The sequence below is a fragment of the Ostrea edulis genome, chromosome 4 (assembly GCF_947568905.1).
Source record: "Ostrea edulis chromosome 4, xbOstEdul1.1, whole genome shotgun sequence".
In the NCBI taxonomy this organism is placed as follows: domain Eukaryota; kingdom Metazoa; phylum Mollusca; class Bivalvia; order Ostreida; family Ostreidae; genus Ostrea; species Ostrea edulis.
This window is the reverse complement of record NC_079167.1, coordinates 47,546,628-47,571,699: the sequence shown is the minus strand read 5'-3', so window position 1 is coordinate 47,571,699 and position 25,072 is coordinate 47,546,628. Positions and strand designations below refer to the sequence as shown.

Below are 25,072 nucleotides of genomic sequence, written 5' to 3'. Positions count from 1 at the left end.
AGAATCCACACTCATTCAATATATTTTTGATAAATTCTAACCATTTGATGTCTTTTTTATAAACTAAATGATATATTTTAACGGACAATTTATCAGTGTTACTAGAGAAATGACCGAATGTGTTTTGATAATTGTCACATATCTGCAGTGCGTTTCTTTTGTTGTTCAGGAATTGTATCCGGTTATTATCCACAGGGTCTTGTTATCGCATATGTGATAATAAGAGCTCCTCCCACCTTGTTATCGCATGGGCGGTACTAACATCAGAATTACGCAATAGAAACAAAACACGACCAAGAGACAGTAAAGGTAATGGGCACCCCCGGGATTTTTGCAAACAAGTATTTTTTGAAAGTACATAGTCCTTTGATTATAAATCAGGTTGTTTGACATTTCTACGTGGGGGCGTTTACGAGTTTTGGGACAAAAACATGAAATGTGTTAAAATGATAGCTAGCCGAAAACTGGAAAAACTCTTCGGATCCAATATAGATGTCAATGACATTTACAAACAAGTATTTTCTGAACGTATGTTACCCTTTGAGTATATATGAAGTTGTTTTCAGATCCCAAATAGATGAGATGGACCTTTGAAAACAATTATTTTCTGAAAGTATGTAAACCTTTAACTATAAATCAGATTGTTTGCATGAGGGCCCTTCGATTTTTGGGTCAAAAACCTAAAAGAAGGTGTTGCACGTCTCATGTTAATTTCCTTAAAGGTGTTGCATGAAAGATTGATAGAATTAAGTTATTCAAATATATGATAAAACCATTGATTCAAACATTTTTGAAAATAAGTTTAAAAGACGTGTATTGACAAAATTAGCCAAAATATTTCGAGTTTAGATCAAGCTATAAGCGATTTTTATGGTTTTTATCGTTAAAATGGAGGGGTATTCCCGAATTTCAGAAAAACTTTCTCCGTGAAACAAAATAAAGAGGTATAGCGCATTTGCTGACGATACGGCCGACTCAGAAATCTAAATGGAAAACACCGGTTTCCAATAATAGACTGGCGTGTTATATTTAAATATAAGGTCAACGTTTTTGATGTTTCGTTAACCAAGATAAATAACTGCCGCAGTTTAGCATTACTGACATTTATACGAGTTGTTCTTTACTTAATAAACCATTTTCCTATTTGGAATGATGAACAGTACAATATTTTCATAGACCTGTGCATTCATATTACACAACAACCCTTTTACATATGGCATTACATTACTTAACTCACTGTTCTGACATGACTGCAGCGCCTTTAATAGATGTCATCAGTTCATTTGCCTTTGGTTGATAATTCGAGTGTTTAGCTTTGCCTAAATATCATATGACAGTTGCTACATGAGTTTTCATATTTTCTTTTTAAAAGTCAAACTGTATAACAGTTCTTTTCCCCCCTTGACCTATTTTTACTTATTACATGCTGTGCATTTGCGTCCTTTTTCTTGTAGTATTTGTTTAGCTTTTCGTCAGCCACATTACGGTTTGAAAATCCTGTGCACACAGGAACATGTTAGTGTAAACAAACGGAACTACAATGATCTCGGAATAAATTCCCTTTCTTTAAGTCGTAACTTGCAAATATTAGAAGTTATGAAGAAAATGACTAATATTTGTTATAATATATGTATCACATTTAAACCACCCCCCCCCCTCAAGTAAACGACCCCCCCAAAAAAATGAAAGCAAAAAAAAAAAAAAAAAAATCAAAAAATAGATTGGAAAAATATTGGACTTGAACTCAGAATGTATGGTTTAACTGTAAGATTACCGAGCACCTAAACCACTAGGCCACCCAGGTATGTGAGTTTAAAGGTTTGACAGGCTGCTAAATCTCAAGGTAAATTTTGAGAACAATTTTTTCATATTTTATCCATTTTCAACAAGAGGGCCACCTTAAACCAAATTTCCTCAAACGGACTTATATACAGTCATAATCAAGTAAAACAATTTCAGTGTTTTATTTCAGGTTTAGGGTGGCCTTTTGCAACAGTTTGCAATTTTTTATGCCCATTACGTTACATCTACTAAATACTCTATATAATCACGGTGATGTATTGGGATAAAGTCAAACTAAATATTAAGATACAAGAATTTTTGGTTTAGAAATAAACTGCTATAACTCTCCCTATTTAGTATTGGAGTGCTGCGGTCACTGTTACTTAAAAAATGATATATCAAACACAAGATGCTTGTCAATTTGTGATGCAGAATTATAAGATAAAATTGTTTTACTGCTTGTAAACAAATACCCAAAATTTTGATTTTAATCATAAAGTATTTTCTTCCGATTTTGGGTGTTATCTTAGCAAAATTACGTCTTCATTTCTGTTTTCCGTTCCGCGTTTAGCAACACCCAAATGTGGACAGTGGTTTTTATGTTGAAAGTTATATTTACTAACTCAAGATTGTGTATATCATACAAAGAAAGAGCCTGTGGATAAACGTATCTAGAAATGAACCGTATCATAATGTTTATTTAGTACTGAACATGCTAATAGAGGTACATGTTATTTTGGGAATTAATACATGTAGACTAAGTATATTTTCGTAAGACATGAATGAAATGTATCTATGAAATTTGTACTTTGCAGACATTTAAAAATATGTACCACTTTACATATTACACTGTCTTCTAATTTTTATACGTATTTCTCACAAATGGGAAGCCCCTAGCCCGCTGTTTGTGTTTACAATGTGTCGTCTTTAATGCGATATGGAAAACGGTAATGGCTATATTGAATTTGCCAAAATTTTCATAAATTCAAATGGCCATATCTTGAAAACGTCCCAACATAAATTTGTCAAACAACCTTCATTTACCTTTATTTTATACCCACTTTCAAAAATTCATAGTGTAGAAAAATCCCTAGAGGGGGGAGGTAATATGTTACTGGTCCATGGTCTATGCAGTTTTTATTTTCCAACAGTATAGAAATTATCTGTGCAACTTTCAAATGTTGATAGGTGAATTACTACACAAACTGTTGGTAAGAACACCCTTTCTCGCGGACTCCCTGGACATCAAAATAAAATCACTGCAAATATGTGACAAGTGATTGATACTGACAGGGATAATCAGTTTTCGTGAAGTTTTCAACCAACAATAAGTATTCTATTGTTAATTGCCAAGAAAAATAACAAAGCTACGGGACATGAGAAAACCGGTTTCTTCAAATAGTATTTTATATTCTTCTAAAAATGGAGAGCATAATGAAATATTATTTTTTAAATAATATGTTTTATGTGATCATTTTTAACACTTGGCTAATTTGTCTACTCATGACTATATGCTGTGCATACATATATCATGTTATGTGTCTGTGTTATGTAATCATCTTGTTTAGTTTCTTGATCACAAGTGAAGGACATGTATCTATTTTACACGTTATGTCATCAGTAATCATAACCAATCATTTTAGTTGATTCAGAGATATATTTTTATCCACCCTCATCAGCAGCCAATGAAATAATGATTAAGTGTCACGTGATCATGTCTTTGTTTGTAGCTGTCCAAGTGAAAGGGAGCATTAATTTTTATGTGATTATAGAGAAAAATTTTCCCTCCACCACCCCAATCTTACCACCTTCATCAAAATGTAATGTGTGCCATTTCATCTTACTGTTTATCAGTTTTTATGGATTATTTTGTACCTGCTACTATATTTGTGTTGTGTGGCAAAAATTTTAAGGTGCCACCTTATTTTTCTATTTTATTATGTTTGTATTTATCCAGATTTATAAAAATTAGGGAGATCCCAATGTCATTCTTGTTTAGGTTGTCTGAGTTGTAGTTTTGATACTCGGGGATCTCCCTATTATAGGGGTTGTAAATAAGTTGTCAACTACTTCAATCGTCATTAATAAATGACAATTTTCAACTAACAATATGTATTCTATTGTTAATTGCCAAGAAAAATAACAAAGCTGCGGGACATGAGAAAACCGGTTTCTTAGAATAGTATTTTATATTCTTATAAAAATGGAGAGCATAAAGTTAATTTTGTTGTTTCACGGGTAACGCGTGCGCTGGTCGATGTCTGGGGCGTTGAAGCAGACAGGAAGCTTTATATAACAGATATACACATGCCTGTGATCGTTTTTTCACAGTCGGTAATGTTAAGTAGTACTCTCTCTCTCTCATTTTATAAAGAGTTTGCTAATGTAAGACTTTAATCCTTTTCCTACTTTAATATTTGTGTTATACATGTTTTCTTAAATATTTGTACAAATACATGTATAGAATTAAATTCCTGAAAAATAATTTATGAAACCACCAATATGTGATTGATACTGACAGGGTAATTTCGGTTGAGATTCGGTTCGGCTGAATATTTGGATTGACGCCTTCACCGAATCTCGGAGCAGTCCTTCAAAATTCATGGAAATTTACTTTCAACTTCGACCGGTTCTAGCAATTAATGTGCACTTAGATGACACTGCTGTTCGCTTCAAATCAGTTAGTTGACTATTAAACTAAATCTGTATCACTATTAATGCTGTATTACTTACCGTCTAAGTATGTAAATTCCATAAAATAAACCATCACTAATTTTCCCGTTCAAATGAAGACTTCTATGGCGCAATATTTTATCTCCCAAGATTGAAGAGTTCCTATAGTTTGTTTTTTAAATTAGCGAAATGCAAGTAGGTATGTAGAGATACAATGTATCAGTTACTAGATAAACTCTTCAATTCCAGGAGATAAAATATTGTGCCATGGAAGTCTTAATTTGAACGGAAAATTTAGTGCCTATTTTCATTTTGGGATTTTTATACGTAGACGTTAAGAAATACAAAATCAATAGAGATAGAGATTTAGTTTGATAGTCAAATCACTTATTTGAAGCGAACAGCAGTGTCACCCAAGTGCACATTAATTGCTAAACTGGCCGAAGCTGAAAGTAAATTTCCAGACATGAATTATGAAGGACTGCTCCGAGATTCGATGAAGAGGTCAGTCCAAATATTCAGCCGAGACGAATCTCAACCAAGATTAACTGACAGGAATAATCAGTTTTCGTGAAGTTACTTTTGCTGTATTTATAGGCGCATGCATCATACGACGATGGTATATGATAATCTACCCTTATACCACCTTCACACTCACGGATTTTTCTTACGAGTCCTTACGGATCTCCGACTCGTAGTCAATCGCAAGCATTCGTAAATCACTCGTGGATATCCGTTAATAACTCGTCGCAACTCGCACACACTCGTAAGGATCCGTGAAAGTAGGGGCAAATCTTTTGACATGTCAAACAAATTTTCACGATTGTCCACGGATGTCATTTTCCGTAAATAACTTGTAACAATCCGTAAGTATCGTAAACTGGTCGCAAGAACACGTAAACTGTTCGTAATAATCCGTAAAACACTCGCAAAAAGTTGTTTTTTACTAATCTTTGCGGTTAGTTTACGATATGTTACGGATAGTTTACGAGTTGTTTACGGATTATTGCGAATGCCTAAGTGATATTTACGATTTCATTCACGTCGGGTTACAATCGCTTTACGGATTGTTCAGAGTCATTACGAGCGCTTTACGCATAGACACGATTACTTTACGAGTACATACTTAAACTTTATGATTTATACCACCTTCACACTCACGGATTTTTCTTACGAGTCCTTACGGATCACCGACTCGTAGTCAATCGCAAGCATTTGTAAATTACTCGTCGGTATCCGTGTCTAAATCGTAACAATCCGTGTAAAATCCGTGAATGTACCATTATATTGAATGTATAGTTCAATAAAGGTAAAACGAGAAGCTTTCGTAATATGTGACAAGTCGGTCATCTTCTAGCATCCTCGTAAAATTTACATCATCAACCCGTGCGCTCCGTGCACTCGTGACAGAAGGACCGCCCATCTCTATTTACTCAGATGCTAGAAGATGACCATTACTTCAAAGTATCAAACGTTATTTGGCATGCATATTGCTTTAAGGTTACTGGCTTTTCCTGTGAATAGGTGGTGAATATAGCAATTTTCATCAATTTTCCAGCATATGGAGAAGTAAACGTGTTTAGGTATCAGCTAAAGACATGTTTAGCAGTATCACGACGAATAAATATCATACATTAATTAAATTATCAATCACATATGCAGTATATTATGTATTCAGTGAAAACCATGCATAGTGCTATTTAATAAAAATATATCATAATTCTAACACAATTTGAAATGACCAAATAGATACTGGCACGTGGTTTGTAATCGGGGAAAGTACGAGGTCTATTCATATTCTTAAACTGAATGCGGTCCTTTGTGTTTAGACCGGCCCAGTTTGTAATCATTCATGAAGGAAACTGCTTGTTATAGGGTTTAAAAATCAGTTGATTTTTCGGCATCCCTCATGACAAAAAAAACCTCAAGTGAGCTATCAGAACTATCTAGAATGTCTCAGATTTTAATAAAACTTACAGAAAGTACCTCATAAAATGACAGAAATCAAACATTTTATTATTGTGATGCATGGTTGCCATGGCAACCATGATAGTGGATTTTGACCATTGGGGGTACTCCAATTCATAGCTATAATTATAAAATCTTGCTTTTTTACAAGCCTTTTCTATCTTTGAAATCAGTATAGGCAAATTAACATATCAATAGCTGAATATTCACGAAATTTTGAGTTTTATCATTAACAACGAATTAGCTAACGTTGTCATGGAAACACATCTGAAGGGCTCTATGCCAAATGCTGGAAAATTGATGAAAATTGCTATATTCACCACCTATTCACAGGAAAAGCCAGTAACCTTAAAGCAATATGCATAGGACTAACATAAGTATTTCATATTATGGAATAAAATCAGTGGGCAAATCATATACGAAAATTCTATAAATATACAAAAAATGCATAAAATTCAAATTTTCAAATTTCCCTCTTTATTAAAGTTTGAATACATTTTTATTATGCACAGAATCACAACACTATCTTATCAAAATGAATGTTTACTAATTTCTTAGCAATAAAATTGACATTAATAAATCGAAATGCAACTTTTAAAACGGTTGCTATGGCAACAAAACTCTTGAAAAATCGATATATGTCTAATATTGAATTGATGAACCAGCCAGTTTCAACAATTCAACTTTAAAAAATTTCAATTCAGAATTGCAGGTATCAACATATCAATTGGAAAATAATTAGTTGCCATAGCAACCCTTTCAACAAAATCAGTTTTAAAGATGCATTCTTTTAACTATTAGATTTAACACTTATTGCAGCAAACATAAAGATAGTGGTGCGTATTTATTGTTTTCTTTTAGCATTAATATTATACTTTAATTTTATAACTTTACATCCAATTTTTTCAAAGTAAATATTGACCTAAAATTATCATAAAACTTTACAAATTAAGAATTTAACCCGAATTTCTTCTGTCAAATATATTACATAGCTACTTGTAGCAATTTTCAGCTGACTATAAACTTCTCATGCCATCTTAAATGATTGCAATTTTTCACAATATTTATTTTATTATCTCTATAATTTTTTTTAATTGAATTTAAATAACAACAAAATAATAGTAATAAATATAATAAATAAATTACAAATGCATTCTAAAATCACAAGAATTAAGTCTGAATTTCTTCTGGAAAATTCACTTTTTTATGATGATCATAACTTTATTACTAATCACATCTTGATAAAAGGGAACATATTTTTTCAGAGGAAATAAAATTTGAATAGTTTTTTAAAGGTCGTTCATACCAAAGGTCAAGGTTACAGTAGCCACATGTAGAAATAGGGCAATTTGATTGTATAAAAATTTAAAAAAAAAAAATCAGCTTTCCTAGAAAAGATCAGTTAAATTCATACCCAAAATTGTCAATATTTCCTACAGTACTGCTCATGAAAAATGTCAAAGTATTGAGTAAGTTTCAATGAAATTGAATTATTATTAGATTAAGTATGATATTGATATATCAATCTTACATAATAAAAAACACTGTACTTAAGAACATGCTTGTAAGATTTCACTTTGTGTCTTCTGCTCAATGATCAGATAATGAAAGTTCACATTTTAATGCTTCCTAATACTACTGTAAAGCATTGCTTTACACAATCTGATTAAAATAAGATCTCTGATCCACTCCGTTATTGTAATGTAGCGACATTACAATAACGGAGCGGATCACAGATCTGATTTTAATCAGATTGTGCTGTCCATCGACAAAAAAATAAAGAAAAAACAACTTTTTAAGTCTACCGGTAGATAAAATCATTAAACTGGGGTTAATCCAAACTGACATGACAAATCTGAATACTCTGGATTCCTTCTGACTGCACACTCTGGTTATGTATATCTGGCTAGTCGACATTAACTGATGTAACCTAAATTACATAGAAACTGCATGTAGAATGAACATCTCCATTGCACACATATATTACATATGTACATGTATACAAATATGCATAGAATATATATTCCAATTGTTGATAAGTTTTCTACCTGATTACATGTCAAAAATATTGATAAAAATTCATTTTCCAATATATGTGCAGTTGTTCCAGTATTTCTATGTATAATAGATAGTGTGGTGCAACCTCAAGACTTAAACAAAATTACCTGGAATACATTTTGTCATAAAGCTACCACATAACATGGCGGGGATCAGGGTTAGAATAGGTGCTCAATGGCCTACATTTTTGCAATTACTCCCCTTATACCGGAAGTTGGGGGCGCGCTTACGATTGCGGTCCTAAGCTCCACACAAATAGTATTGATAAATAGTGAAAAGTAGAGCTTATAGGTTACCAAATTCTTTAGTATACTAAGTTTTAACAGGTTGTAATATATCTTTGACAAAAACAAGGTTTAATTTCTTCGATTTTATAGAGAAAACTTTTCAAAGTATGTATTTCGTCAAATTGTAGAGAAGGGGGAGGGGGTGTTATAGGTGTATTTGATGTTTATTTCTGTCCAAATTATGCAATTAATACCGAGGATTTCAATAGTAATCTGATCTAAAAACAACAGACATCAAAAATTAAAAGCACAATGAAAGCATGTGATACTGTGATACAATTAGGCACGTGGCATCGTTTATAAGGGGGGGGGGGGTCACTAATTCATAAATATTGCCTAAAAGTTCTTGACAAGTAAATTTCAAAAATAAAAAATTAAAAAATCCAAAGCTCGAGAAGGAAGGCTGCAAGGGTTGATCTTTCAGTCCCATTCATCGGTTAAATTTTACATTTCCACTACCATTCACAACAATGCTGTTTTTTTAAAGAGGGGGGGGGGGGCAGCATCTATCTCAGCACGTAAAAATAACCAAGTTTGTATGTAATGATAAGAGGAGGCAAACCCGTTGTTGCTACAAGCCTGATGATTGCTTTTGTGCCGATTTGAGTAATTGAAGTGCAAGAAGAGGTGTAAGTTGATGTACACAAAATCTAACTTTCAAAAGATTGAATAAAAAAATATTTTAACAAAAATATTAAACTATAGATACCAATTCGAGATAATTAACATGCTTTGTGTATTTACACCAGGTGTACATTTAGTAACAAGTAGTTTTGTTCATTGTGAAACAATAAATTGATATTTGTACATGTATGCGGTGGTTTTACATGTGTTTTTAGGCAACTCTTGTTGCGCGTTTTGTCTTTTGTTTTTTTAGTTGTTTTTTGTTGTTGTGTGTTTTGGTTGTCGAAAATATTGATAAAATTAATAATGAAGAATTGCTGATATACTAAGGACATCATGATTCTGATCTAAAGAAATCGAGGACTAGGTAATATTTAAATATACCTTATTACATCATGACCATACATTGCTTACGAGAAAACCACACAAAGGACACAAATAAATGTAATTAGTGACTGAAATATTTTGTTCAATTATACTATTTTTAAGTCATTACACTTAATTTTTAGAAAAATTCCTCAACTGGCAATTGATTGCAATCAAAAATTGTAAATTTTCTATTTATTCCTTATATGACACCGTCAACTGAGGACCTCAATGTACTGCGCGCCCTCTGTAATCAGGGGGAAATAACTCGCATAGCGTTATGTAAAATGTAGGCCATACCCCTTGCTTGTCGTAAAAGGCGACTAAATGGGGGTGTTACTTCGGACGAGACCACAAAATCCAAGAACCCTTGTCACAGCACTGCTGTATGACACAACAAAGATCCCTTCCTACTTGTACTCAAAGGCAGTAAGCGCCGAGCATATACCAGTAGGCCTAAATTTTGTAACCCTTCATCGACGATGATGACGTCTTCATGTAAGTGGAAAACGTTAGACAATAGCAAGCAATCAACAACAAAAATCATTCAATTTCTACTACTCCCTTCGTTTCTTCAATTTTCAAAGATGTGTCGTGCAATCTAAGACTAATATTTATATGGTGAGATGGGGGAGGGGTGGGGGGTTGTCCAGAGCATGTGAAAATTGTTCTAAACCAAATAAAAGAAAGTTACATGTATATACATCAACGATTATGGGGAAAATGCTTAAATGCAGGATATTTTTTCCAAATAACATTGAGACCGGTCGTGGTGCACCGAGGTAGAGCGCTCGCTTTGTAACTGAAAGGTCGTGAGTTCAAGCCCAGCTCGTAACATGGCCGAGTCAAACATAAGACGGAAACATAAATAGTGATTGCTCCTTTGCCAATTAACGCTTGACATTTAAAAGTGAGAATCACAGGTCATTCGGATATGACCTTAAAAACGGAGGTCCTGTGTCACGGCAGGCGTTGGCACGTTAAAGAACCCTCACTGCTATGGCCCTGAGCGCTAAGCATAGGTCTAATTTTGTGGTACTTCACCTACAGCTGGTGACGACTTAATATGAATTTTTTTCAGTAGAACGTAAAACAAACAAACATAGCCAACCAATTAACCTAATAACCTTGAACATTTGACGGTCTTGGGTGACATACAGTCACTCAACCCCCTCCCATCACCTCCCAGTATGTGCGATGTTATGGTATCATACATTTAAAAAAGTCAATCTAGACCACGTTTGCTGTCATTTAATGAGCTTTGCAAGTGACCTTGGTTTATGGTTCATGCACACTTTCAGGTCCCCCTGTAAGTGCATGTATGTAACCTTTGTGCAAGTATATTGATATATTCATGCTTCTCTGATACAAAGCTACAGCTCTAAAAAAAAAAAAAAAAAAAAAAAAAGAAAGTCGAACCTTGACATTGACCAATTAAGAAAGTGATGCAGCAACATATGATTCTATCCTCTTTGACAGGGGCTGCTTACTCCTCCTAGGCACCTGATCCCACCTCTGGTATGTCCAGGGGTCCGTGTTTGTCCAACTCTCTATTTTGTATTGCTTATAGGAGTTATGAGATTGATCACTGTTCGTTATCTTCGCCTTTCATATGTGACCTTGAGCAAATTATTTTAAAATTTAGGTCTATGGTAAATAATTACGGAAAGGGATAGTCTATTGTTTATATAGATGAATATAGTCAATGGTCAATAGTCAATATAGTAGCAAAAATATAGTAGATATAGTAGATAAAATATATAGATAAAAAATAGTCAATGGAACAACCGTACACATATCATTCAGGTGTACCAAACATTTCAAGTAATACAATAATATATACATGTACCTTATCATTGTTGTAACTTGAATTCGATAAAATCTCTAGAATTTCTTTTTTTCCCCAACAGAGCTTTCATGGATCCTAGTACAGTAAAACTCTGATATAGCGAATTTATGGGGACCCTCTATAAAAATTCGCTATAAGCGTAATTCGCTATACGTTTATAGTGAATTCATAATTCAAATATAACGAATTCGTTATAAAACTGATTTGTTCTACATGTAAACCAGTTATATAAGAAAGCAGCAATCGATATACTTGCGTTTGTATTGTCTTTAAGAGAAATGAAGCCAATATATTTTCGAGTAGAAATATACACATTGATTTATATATGATAATTTATATTGATGGATTATTAAGTCATACAAGAACATGTCGAAATAGAAATGTCAACAAAATTTTGTGCAATACATACACTGTTCGTTATCTTCACCTTGCATACATGTACAGTCTATTGCAATTGTCATTTACTTGTTCCTTTACACAAATAAAGGAGTTTACGATAAAATAAATGCAATCAAACTTCAAATTTAATTAACGAGAATAGTAAACAATACCGACAATATATTTCCTAAACGTATGTGTAAGTATTGTTTTGCGTTAACAACCTTTTTTGAAAAATACAAACAGAAATTTTGTGATAAGTGTGGATCCTTTATGTCATTAGAAAATGTTTGTTAAAAATCACAAAGAGTTTAAAATGAAAAAAATAAATTCGTTATAAAAGGTGATTTTTACGTTCATTTTTAATTAAAGGGGAATAGGAATTTACTTCGTTATATCCGTAAATTCGCTATATCCGTGTTCGTTATAGACGCAGATTTTTATATAGAATATATAAAGAATTTGCCCGGGAAATCGTTTTCACTTTGCTATAGTCGTAATTTCGCTATATCCGTGTTCGCTATATTCGAGTTTTACTGTATTGCTATAAAGGAAACGTACAATGTGTCAAAATTCATCACAAACTTTAAAGGCATATGGTCATCGAATTCATTTGCACATATTGTTTAAATTTTTAACATTATCATCACTGTCATTATATCATGAGAGAGTGGGGGGGGGGATTGAGAAAAAGTTTCCTTTTCATATTACATGAACAATTAATTTTCTTGATGTATGTGATGAAGAAATACTTGGGACACTATTAGAATATATAAGATTTATCTTAACCTTAAAAATTGAAAAGTTGGTGAAATTAACATTATTAATGTTAAATAAACCAGTCAGATATTGTACTTATTTTAAAGAGACACTACAGCTCATTTTGCGCAAAAATCATGAAATGACAATTTTCCCAGCGCTTTTTCAATTTTTGTTGCATTTTTGAATGTATGAACTTTGCGAAAATAACACTTATCTAAAGTCAAAAATTCTCGTTTTAGCGTAAAATTTAATACTTTTTGATGGCCTATACAAAAAATATCAAGTCTCCTCCTTTCGGTCTTCAGACGCATGCGCATAGACAGTAAACAGTGCAGCATGTCGTGCAGTGAGAGAAAGTGTAGTGGATAGATAGATCCAGAATTTTGACAGATTCTGTAAGAAAAGAGGTAAAAATAAAATGAGATAAAACTAATATGTGAAATAAAATTGACCTTGCGATCAGTATGACTGTTGGAAAACAAAGGGCTAGGAGAAACGATTGTAACTCAGTGGCGGATCTAGCTAGGATTTCCGAAGGGGGTGAGAAAGTCAAATATTAGCCAAAGTAATCGGCTTTCTGGGTGCAAAATTTGGATTTTCACTCACAATTTGTGGCGAGAGGGAGGGGGATCCTGCCCCCCCCCCCCCCTAAATCTGCCATTGGGACTAGCCGCGAAGACACTGCTTTTTAAGTTTACACAAGTTTACACTTGTGCTATTTTTATCTGAACACGACACGTGTTAGTTGTAAAAACATCGGTCACTTGGAACATGGAAGGGTTTCTGTTGAAACAATGATTTATATAATTACTTATTATAAGGAACAGGGAATAATCTTATACTTGAAAGGTGAGTGTGGACCCCCTTGAAGGGGAATTTAAATAATTTCCTACACAACACCTTTGATGTCATTCAAAACCACGTGATGTAAATAAACATTCAAAAGTCCGAGTCAGCATGAAGAAACCTTTGAATTCCGGACGATTTTCAAAGCGCATTTGAGAGTAAATTGATGCATCCAATTGTTCAAAATTGTCAGTATCGATATGATATTTATCATTTTATCAATACGTGTTTTAAAAAACTCTTTATCAAAATGTGGAAAATGAGCTGTAGTGTCTCTTTAAGAAGATTACAACACTCTTCCCCTTCTTTTACCCCCTCCCCTTTCTGTCTCAAAACCATTATCTCCTTTAGAAAATATCTAATAATATTATATTTTACACTCTGGCCCAATGATATAACATGAATTTTGCATGCATTACTATGGCATGTCAAACGTTGCAATATTTGATCTTTTTCAGTTATATTATATAATTTTCCTTTTGTTATGTACAATTTTCCTTTTGTATTCTATATTTTTCATTGGAATTGTATATTTTTCCATTTGTATTCTATATTTTTTATTTGTATTGTATAATTTCCATTTGCATCGTAATTTTTTAAAGAACAAGGTACGATTGTATACATAAAAAGGCCCAAAAATTTTCTCTCTATAAAATGTGTCTGGAATTAACCTTAATCAGTGTTTTAAGAAAGTAAAATATATGCCAGGTATAATATGTGAACAAAATCAGAATGATATTCCTAATTGGATAGCATTATGACATCATGAATAAGACATTTTGTTCTTGTCATTTGAATCGTATGACAATGTACTGTATTGTATATTTACTGTGTAACCCCACCCACCCCAATGAAAACACACACATACACTTTGTTTACTTACATGTAATAGATATACAGTTTACTTGCATATGATTTACTTACCAAAAGTACTAGGCGCCTTGACTTTTTTGGCGGCATAATCTGCCCACTTTTGCTTTGGGAATGCTATCTTGTATTGGAAAATGCCCCTGTTTTGTGACTGTTCTCATTTAAATGAAGTTCAGCCAATACCAAACTGAAAATAAGTTACAGCTCTAATGGCTAATAGATTTACAAATTCTTAACATGCAGTAAGAACAGTGCTACTTGGGATAATTTATACTGAGTAAATGAAAACATGTGAAAAAATAAATCTGTAATATTGTAATGAAAAACAAACTTACCGGCTTTGCATTCGACTCTTCGACCATGTCCGAGAGAAATATCAGTGTCACGGTATTTACAATGCTAATCACGAATACTGCGACTTAAAACTGTTCACGATGGCTAAATATTGATAACTATAATATATAAATACACTAAAACTACAAGTAAATAAAATAAATAAGGCGAAATTCAACTACTGAGCTGCATTGTTTTCCTTCTTCCACAATGGGGCGGTACCCATTGTGACATCACAGCGATTTGGCGCTTGAACCCGACCATTTCACAAATACGTTCAGGTGTGATTTGGAAATTTCCGCTGATATCTTCCTCAATTCAATTTATATCTACGTTAGATTTTCAATTAAGTTTTGATTTAAAGTAATTCCACCCTCCTGTGATGTCATCAGATTTTTGCAAAATCAATGATATATTTAGATTTATGCATGATAGGAACATGCATTTTGTTAATCTTTTCCGATAGGTATTGCAAACAATCTCTATTTCAAAAGTCTAAGTTATAGATGAATAATCAATGATACGTTTTAAAATATTGAATCCAAGGGCAATACCTCTGTTTTTATTGATTTCTTTATGAAGTCTATTATGTGATAGATTTCCTTTATTTTTGCAGACATTTTTTATATTTTTGTAAATATGCAGTTTCATGAAGTTGTTTTGAATGCTATTATATCGTCATAACCAGTTTGTATGAGATTTTGATAACGATTTTTAAGGAAAATTGCAATTTTCCGACGGTGATATATGATTCTGTTTATGTACGTCTCGCACCTTAAAAAATGTGATGACCTATGTATTTTATTTGATAATTTGTTAGTTTTAACTCTAATAAATATAAATGGAAATAAATACACTTTTAAAACTTGTATCAGATAAAACTACAAGAATGAATTTAACTTTTAAAATAGATGTTTATTCTAACAAAAAATTGGATTGCATTAGATAGGCCCTTTAAACTCTGTTCTTTTGGATAGAGCGTTTTTTATAAAAATGTTAAAGCATTTACTTAGAGAATCCTAAAATATATCTCTTACAGTTCTGTGTTCTTAAAATTCTATTATTTCAATTATCAAAATTATTCATTTATTCTCATTTATTTGTTTATTTTATTCGTTTCGTGTGTCGAAAACCACGGTGTTAAACCTGAATAGCTTGAGTTGCTGCTTGATGAATTGTTGCTGGTAATGTTTGATCCACCTATTGCATACAGAGAACTTCTGCAATCACTACTTAGGGTTGGCCCATACGTCACATAATATTCTCTTCCTCCTTTCGTTTGAAAAAGTTCGTCCAATTGAATGATGCTTGTAGATGACTCTCTGTTAAGAATGTAGATAGATAGAAAGATTGATTGAACATATGCTAATGCAGTCTCAAATCATTGCAGAATTCGAATTAGATCCATCTAAACTTTTGACAGTTACGTGTACACGTATTTGACCCGAACAGTCTAAATCATATATACTGAATCCGATATTACTTACCTGTTGCAATACCAGGTGAATGTAAGTTCACTATTGAAACCGTAACCAAGCTGAACATCATACGATTCGGTAACTGCATCCATCTCTATCTCCCCTGACGACAAAGAAGCGACATACTTTGATCCACGTACAATATATGCGTAAGGTTTCGGTTTTTCAAACTTTATGAAAGTGTATTCCTGCATCCAAGTTCCATCCAAAGTGACATTGAGGCTGACTTTATACAGACTGGCCGGAACCGTGCCCTTCGCGAATCGAACAGAGCCGGTTGGTTTAACAACTGGGGTGTAATCATATACAGTTTCATCATCTGCAGTTATGTTATAATACGTCCACTGGTAATCTGGACCCCTTTCTGGACAATACACCAACATCCTGCTCGCCAGATCTATGTCTTTTGAAGTCAAAACAATCATTGGGGTTGTTCGATTTGAATATTGTCGATCAAATATTCCGTTGATAGAGAAGCATTCATTTTTAACAAGAATAATTGTAGAATTTTCATAGGTATGGGCAAAGTTCTTACAGAAAAGTTGGAAAAAATGGAACCCAAGCGTCAGATATTGATAGTTATAAATGATTGGGTTACCATCGGTAATATTTTTTGTCCTCGAATGAATGGCTTTGTCAATTCGATCACCAGAAATGAATTCACATCTGATGTCTAACACTGGATCAGCACCGATTGGGACTCCAAAAATGAAAAGTGCTCCTCCAGGTGGAAGTTCAAGTTCGAATGGAACAGTCATATTTATTCCCTCAAATACATAGTCAATGCCTACATGGAAAGGTAAATAAAGTATTTCAGATAGTGTTCCATTACTTGCTTTTAAGCTCGGCATGTATTGACCACGATTTGGATATATCTTGCTTGTTGAAACGGGGTTTCCTGAAAAACCCGTTAACGTCACTTGCGTTGTAATTAAATCGAATATATAGGTAGCGGTGCCCATTAATTCTTTTGCAGTGAAAATGATTGTGTCTTTTGCTGGGCTACCTTCATATGCATTGGCTGAAAAGTTTGCAACACCCATTTTGATGGTAAATTGAATATCTTCTTCTTTGGAACCGTATGTTACTTTTAGCAATCCATTAAAAATACCCCTATCTTGAAACTCGTGTGTATAGTTGAAAGTAGGATTGTTGAGAAGAATTGGGGTACTACCATCTCCAAAATTCCATTCAAATTTTATTCTTGGTGGTACGTAATTCATTTGGTACAACTGAGCGCTAAATGTTATGGCTACTGGGATACTTGAAATTTCCCCAAATGGTAACAGTTCGGTAGCATTACCTTTTAGAGTCATGTTCATTCCAACCTCTGGTGGATGATTGACGACAATGTCACTGATATCAAATTCTCTAATGGTGATATCGGCCTGGCGTTTCCACCTGCTTACTAGATTCCAACATTCAAAAATGACCGTTTTTGACTCTGAAGTTTTATAGGTGATATGATATACATATGTTTTAGTCACAGGGGTTCCATATACTAATATTGTTGACTGGTTTGAAAACACATCATCTTGGAAGTCAAATGTGCATGATACATCAGTTGGTGATGGTTTATTTTCAGTCATTGAAATGTTAAAAACAGCTAGACCATCTTGCTTTGGAAAATCCCCACCTGTAGGATCAATTTCCATAGCTGGGATTGGATATTGACCAATTATGTTGTATGTCTGTACTACAGCATGGAACGGATTCCAGGCTACCATTGTTACAATATATGTGGCTGGAGAAGTATATTCATACGCCCAGGGTGATATATTGTATTTGCTGTAATATATTGTATCATCCGTTTTCGTCGTATTCCCATCTCCGTATTCAATGCTATAACGAAATCCAGAACTTGGTGGATTCCAGAAAGTAAAAGCAGTAGTAATCCCTATAGTTGCTACTTTGGATGAATCTAACGTCATATTGAGATCATCCCATGCGTAAAATGTGAAGTTGAATTCATCAAAACCAATATTATTTCTCACTTTTGCGGAAAGAGTGTAATTACCTTGTATAAGGTATTGGCATTCAAATACTTTCCCATTAGTATCCACACTAATGTTTTGAATATATGGATTAAGATGAAAGGTATCATTCTGTCCATTTCCATACAATACTTCCAAGTACAGGTTTCCCATGGATACGATTTCAGTAGTCGTCAGGTTGTTTGAAACTCTTATGTTAAACAGTTCCATCGTCTGGTACAGCGCTGGTGTAGTCTCAACAAGAAAGTTGGAGGGACGTCTGATTCCCATGACGTTTATTATTTTGTGCATCGCTGTCACGCCATTTCTAGCAAAAACTGTGATGTTGTACATGCGCATTTCGGTAAATGTAAATCTTTTTACAACATCCCTGACTTGTCCTTTGTGGAGATCGATGCACGTTGTCATATTATGATTGATCATCCATTCCATTTCAACATTGGACCCAGTTGTCAGAGACACGAAGAACTCTGCAGGTTCGTTCAATGGTACAAACAAAGCATATGTAGTCTGTACCTAAAATGTTGTAAATGCTTTCATTCAACGTTCAACTAAACATTTTAGTGAATTCAAAATAAGAATGTAAGTTGATGTTACAGGGGTTTCAACAGTTTCATTTAAATTCAGCATTTCGCAAATTCTATAGCCGCTATAATGATCTAGTTTGTCAATACAACCTATCATTTGATCAAATGTTTTGACGCGTTTCATACCGATTTTTAGGCCGTTCTTGGCACATTGAATTTAACCACGGATTACTCCCTTTGCCTGATCGGCGGGTGTGACCGGTCTACATGACATGCTTACTTGATCTCACCTCTGGTATGTTCAAGGGCCCATGTTTCCCCTACTCTTAATTTTATATTATTTATAGGAATTTTAAAGAATTAATCAATGTTCATTATCTTCATCTTATGTATGTCATTGTGTTTTCTATATGTTATGAAAAAATGAACACTTGCTATTTTTGTATCTTCATTTTTCATAGATTTGATAGATTTGAAAAAGGAAACATTATAATCACCCCAAATGATGCAAAACTTACATCCAACCCTGTAATTGCTTCCTCGTGATAAACAATCAATTCCTTGTTTCTTCCAGAACCCTTACAAGGCTGAACTTCAGTCCGTAATAAGTATGTTCCTAGTGCAGGAAACTTTGAAGAATGAAGAGTGACGGTTGCCGTATCCGATATCAAGGACGATGTTACAGTGCTGTTATCATCTAGGTAGGCAAGGACTGAAAAGTCACTTCCTGAGCTCTGTACATAAAACTCCACGGTCTCTGTAGAATTGAAAGACAGGTAGATGAAGTTTTCAGACAGGGTTGAAGGTTCTAAGTATGTGACGTCACCTGTCTGTATACTGGATTCTGCAAATATAGACAAAAGAAATGATAACTCATGTGCTGTCGCGATATTATACAATTTTTCTTATGCGAAAAAGCAATTTAATTTGGTACAAGTTGCTATTTTTAAATGTTTATGTTACGTCATTATTCAGACATTTCGACAATCTCAACCTGCTATTTTGGTCTATATCTAAGAAAATTATAGTGTGAGTAATGCTGTATGTGTTTAAGAACTTCCTAATCAATATGTAACATTTTGTTCAATGCATAGGTTATGAGATATGCTTTGTCGTTTTATTCACTGGTGGATTTGTATATAAGTCACGTGTATGGCGCGTCGTGTGTTGTCTCCACTGAGCATATAATATGATAGTATAATAATACTTATTTTATAAAACGTTTATGGGTACTGATATTTCCCCCGCATCAATTTTATGCCCCATTTGAGAAGCCCTCTATTCCTGTTGCTGCAATCTGCGCATATGCCATTCTGAGTTTGATCCTTGAACATTGTTTACATTTTTCTCCTTGCCACCGCCCACCACTCCTTTGGTGTTGACCTATCATTGACACTATATGCTTTTTGTTTATTTTGAACTCTTTTAACTTTTGCATAATATTCTAACTAATATTCCATCATACTTTTTCTTATATCTTTTTGTGTATATTATGTTAGATACTTACATGTATCTGTTTGACATAGTAGTTGATGTTTTTACTCGATTCGTCATTTATTTAGTAATGAATGAGCATTCAATTCCAATCTTGTGTTTTTCTTGGTGGTGATGTCAAACAGAGCATCGCTTTATCAGGTACCCATAAATATAGTGAATAGTTAATATTGTTCAATGCCATTATACTTGATAATTGTTAAGTGAATTTACTAAACATACACTGTATCTTATAGAAATCGGATACTTTATTGTACAATTATCGTATTCTAAAGTGCTATTTAATTCTAAAATCATGGAACGCATTTCGTGACATCAAGATGCATTTCTGTATTTGTTATATCCTTTTACTTATGATTGTTACAATTTGTATTGTAGTCTTTTACCAATAGGGCTGCACAGTGTTCGGCGAAACTTCGCGAGATTTCGTTTCTGGAGATAAACAGACATGTCATGTGTCACATGATACCTAGTGCGATGACGTTTTCGATCTTATACGGGGATATTACATTTTTGGAACAAAAATGTTAGTATCAGATCTTGAATAACTGTTCATTAAGACCTGTTGTTAAAGGCCGGGAGTAACCTAGAAAAATTTACACCCCTACAGCAATTAAGCATATATGGAAAGAGGGCAGGGCTTAGCAGTGTTATCAGAAGAAGAAGCAGTCTGATGCTTGACTCTACACATGCTCTGTAGCAGACGTTATTTTGAACAGGTAGAATGGCATAACTAAAGTTTTCCCGCATTTTTCTACCACTCTGTTTGATCTGTGAGACACTGAAAGGATATGTTTATACTTTAACAAAATTTCATCCTAGGAACTACAAAATGAATTCATCATTGTTTTAATCCATGTCTTTTAAAACATGTAGTTTTTAGATAATATACACAAATATTGGTATATATGATATACCAATACTTATGACAATCCTCTTGGTACAATGCACCTTTCAATTATGAGAAGAATTTTGGGGGAAATTGTAGCTGTGCAATGGAGGACATGTGCATTGAAGGATTATTAAGAAACACTTTGTCCATTATAATATTTGGAGACCTACATCTGTGATTGTCTCTTTTGACATTGTAATGTTCACACATATAAGAGTCCAGATTCAGAGTAGTTTTAGAGTGGTGGTTGATCAATTGGACATTTGTCATTATTGGTGAGGGACAATGGGAGTTACGCAACTGGCCTAGGAGATTGTTGCTTAATCAGACAAACATCATGCTTGACATTATTCGAGAAAAGGTACCGGCAATCCTTCAAAACTCTAAAACAGCGATCAGACCGAACAGCCCTGGAATGAGTTATATTTATAAAGTTAACCAATTTTTTTTTAAAGGAATGTGATTATATATTGTAAAAAAATAAAATCTGGATTTACCAATGATAAATGAGTAAGTAGTTTTCCCCACGTTATACAGTGATTTGATTACTGGTTTCTTTCGGTGCAATATATCCCTCTTATCTAGAACTAGACAAGCATGCTCGTGCAATATGTGAGTCAACATCCGGTGTAAACAATAACAAAAGATAATCACACCCACAAACTGCCAATCTCTAGTTTGAAATACAAATTTAGCCCTGCTTCAAATTTTTGAAGCCAATATTAAAACTTCATGAGTATCTATATCTAAAATGAATATGGCCAATATATGCACAGTTATGAGGGGAGCAAGCATACCCGTTTTCAAATTTCAGTACAACAACTTAATCTTTATTTTTGCAAAATAAGTGCTGCAATCTGAATGTGACCGGAAAATTCACATATTCCACCATTTTCATCGATCGGCTGCTTTTATACCCAATTACCGGCCTATAAAGGGGTATGGACACACTTTGAGGTGAAAATTTTAAGATTTTATTCCATTTTTATTGTTTACAATGCTTAACTAAAGTATTTCTAATGGTCAATCAAAATTTGAATATCGGTTGTTGAGTTATATGCGAGATACGGCATTATTTCTTATGTAAACAAGGCTCGTGTCATGTTTTTGTTTACATTAGACTGGTTAATAGAAAATAGCGTTTTTAAAACAAAATGAGGTGTGCCAAACACTAAAAGATATTTAATTGTGTTAATAATTCACTTATGAATTGAGAAAAAAATCTGCTTTAAACGAAACTTTTACTAGTTTATTTAACCTATGTAAACATAAACATGGCACGAGCCTTGTTTACATAACAAGGACTTGTGAGCTCTGTATCTCCCATGTACCTTGACTACTGACACATAAAGTTTTGCTGATACCTTAGTTAAGCATTCTAAATACTAAGTATTAAAAATCAAAAAACAAAATTTGAAATTTTTCAGCTCAAATTGTGTCCATGTCCCTTTAAAAGTACTTGGGTAAAAAAGATGTACTATGTGGTAAAGCACGAAGCTCAAGGTTCCATGCGAGACTGAAGCTACAGAGTCAGCTGTTACGGTATGTAGAATTGTAGTCCTTTGAGAGGTAGAATATATATTCTAATTAACAAGAAACTAATTTTTGATTTCCAATTATTCTAAAATCTATGTGATGAAGTTTTAAAGGGAAGAAAAACCCTTCACCCAAATTTCAACATGAATCAATATTATCCGCGGCAAACAATTATTGAAGAAAGAATCATGATAGAAACATTTTTATTGTTAAAACAATGTAGATATACAGAGTTTCAAAACACGAGGCATATGTGATATGTTATAATTCATATGTATCCATTAACATTTTTATTAGAAAATTAATTTTGCTTACTACACCCAAATGAACATGTTTCCCATTTATATCATTATTATGTGTTTTGTTTTTTTCATTTATTTAACTTTCTCTCCTTTCTTCTTTCCTTTCATCTTTTTTCTGGTTTTTTCCCTTCTATATTTAAAACGACTTTCACATTAATGCGTGTACATATGTTTTATGTGTGTGTTGGTGTATATATGTACGTATATGTATGGAGATATGTATATGTATGTAGACGAATGAATGGTGTATCAATTTGATATAAAATGTGATAGTTGAATAAATATTACAAATAAAAAAAAAATATCCGCGGCCGGCAGGTTACAGTTATTGTCAAACCCTGAGTATGCATATCAGTATTCATTTTCTCCTAAAGAAAACTACTATAAAAGTGACTGACTCGAACTAACTTATGTGTTTAGATCAAAATTGGTAGCATCAATAATCATGGAAAACAGAGCACAATCCATAAAACTTTGTGAATGGGTATGAGAAAGAACTGCAAGATCTGAAGTCTGTCCCACCTCAGACTCCACAAACCAAAAAAGGATGGGCTCTATTCCTTGCACTGTACAGATAACTGAATTGTCAACAACAGGTTAGCACATTTTGATAGGTTACTGCTATGCTTTACATGTAAGAAGGTATCTTACTTGTTTCAATTTTGAAGCACAGGTACATGAGATGAAGAACAATACTATACTAGAACTGCAGCCACAGTTCTATATCTAGGTACTATGCATAAAGTTGATCAATCTATTAATAGTCAGTTCTCTACAGGGGATGTGAAACATATTGTACCAATGTTATCATTATTTGTGATACTATAATCATGAATATTTGTAACTTTGTGTCAAACTAATAAGGTTACCAGATAGACTAGTTGATAATGAAAGGTGAAGATAACGAACAGTGATTAATCTCATAACTCCTATAAGCAATACAAAATAGATACACTCTAAAAATGGTGTTTAGATCCTAAACACAAAGTTAAACACATTTCTTGTGTATAGTTTTGAACGCGTTCTAAATCTAAACATGTTGAACACTTTTTTTTGTTTCGGTTTTGAACATGTTCAACCCAATGTGTTTAGGTTTTGAACATGTTTAAATCTCTTTTTGTTTAGGTTTGGAACATGTCTAACTAATTGTGTTTAGGTTTTGAACATGTTTAATTCTTTTTGTTTAGGTGTAGAACATGTTTAACCCTTATTATGTTTAGGTTTGGAACATGTTTACCCTTATTGTGTTTAGGTTTTGAACACGTTTACCTCTTTTGTGTTTAGGTTTTGAACATGTTTAGTTCTCCTTGTATTTAGGTTTTGACTTTGTTTCAATTACAAAATGATTTGCTAACCTTCTATTTAAAACTCAATCCACAGCATTAAAGAGTCTTAAATAGTAGCTTTCTCTTCTATTATAGGAGAATAACATTGCAAAATCTAGCAAGAATATCCCTTGTATTACAAACTGTGTCTATGGGATCCATGATGTTTCAAATCGAACAATGCGGGTAAAGTGATTTCCTACACACAAAGAACACCGAAAAACACTTATAAACAGATATATTCACAAATACACAGAACAACTTACAAGGGGTTAACAAATACAATAACTACACTGCTGCACTTTCTAAGACACGTCCGATTGCCTAGAGTTCGCGGGTAAGAGAGAGAGAAAATCACGTGCAGGCTCAGAGGACTCCGAGCCCGACCAGAAATACTAAAAATCCACCCCCCAAAATCACTACACGGGTTTGGGCGGTTCTTCTCAAATTACATTGCAAGTCCGATAACTCTACTTCTATATTCTAATTGCCGAAACAACACAGTTGACATTTCTGCGATACATGTTAAAGACAAAACCATTAAAAATCACTTATGCACATATAAGAAGTAAACTATACATGGTTAAATATCATCCGGCAAGTACAACTTCAACAATTTTTTTGTCTTTGATATGCTAGTTTTCGCATAACAGGCACTGTCACATGTTGAATTAAAAAAAAAAGGGGGGGGGGTCAATTGCAACTGATGTTCTCTTTCACAAGATTTA

General features: G+C 33.5%; 1 protein-coding gene across 1 annotated transcript in view; it reads right to left on the bottom strand.

Annotated features, from left to right (window-relative positions):
- LOC125669026 (uncharacterized) overlaps positions 1–25,072 on the bottom strand; it is a 143,020-nt gene that overhangs the window by 72,427 nt on the left and 45,521 nt on the right. The window contains exons 5-7 of the mRNA XM_056161390.1: positions 19,314–19,639; positions 16,284–18,784; positions 15,901–16,118 (exon numbers count right to left, since the gene is read on the bottom strand). Coding sequence (XP_056017365.1) covers positions 15,901–16,118; positions 16,284–18,784; positions 19,314–19,639 — 3,045 coding nt within the window. The remainder of the gene's footprint in view (positions 1–15,900; positions 16,119–16,283; positions 18,785–19,313; positions 19,640–25,072) is intronic.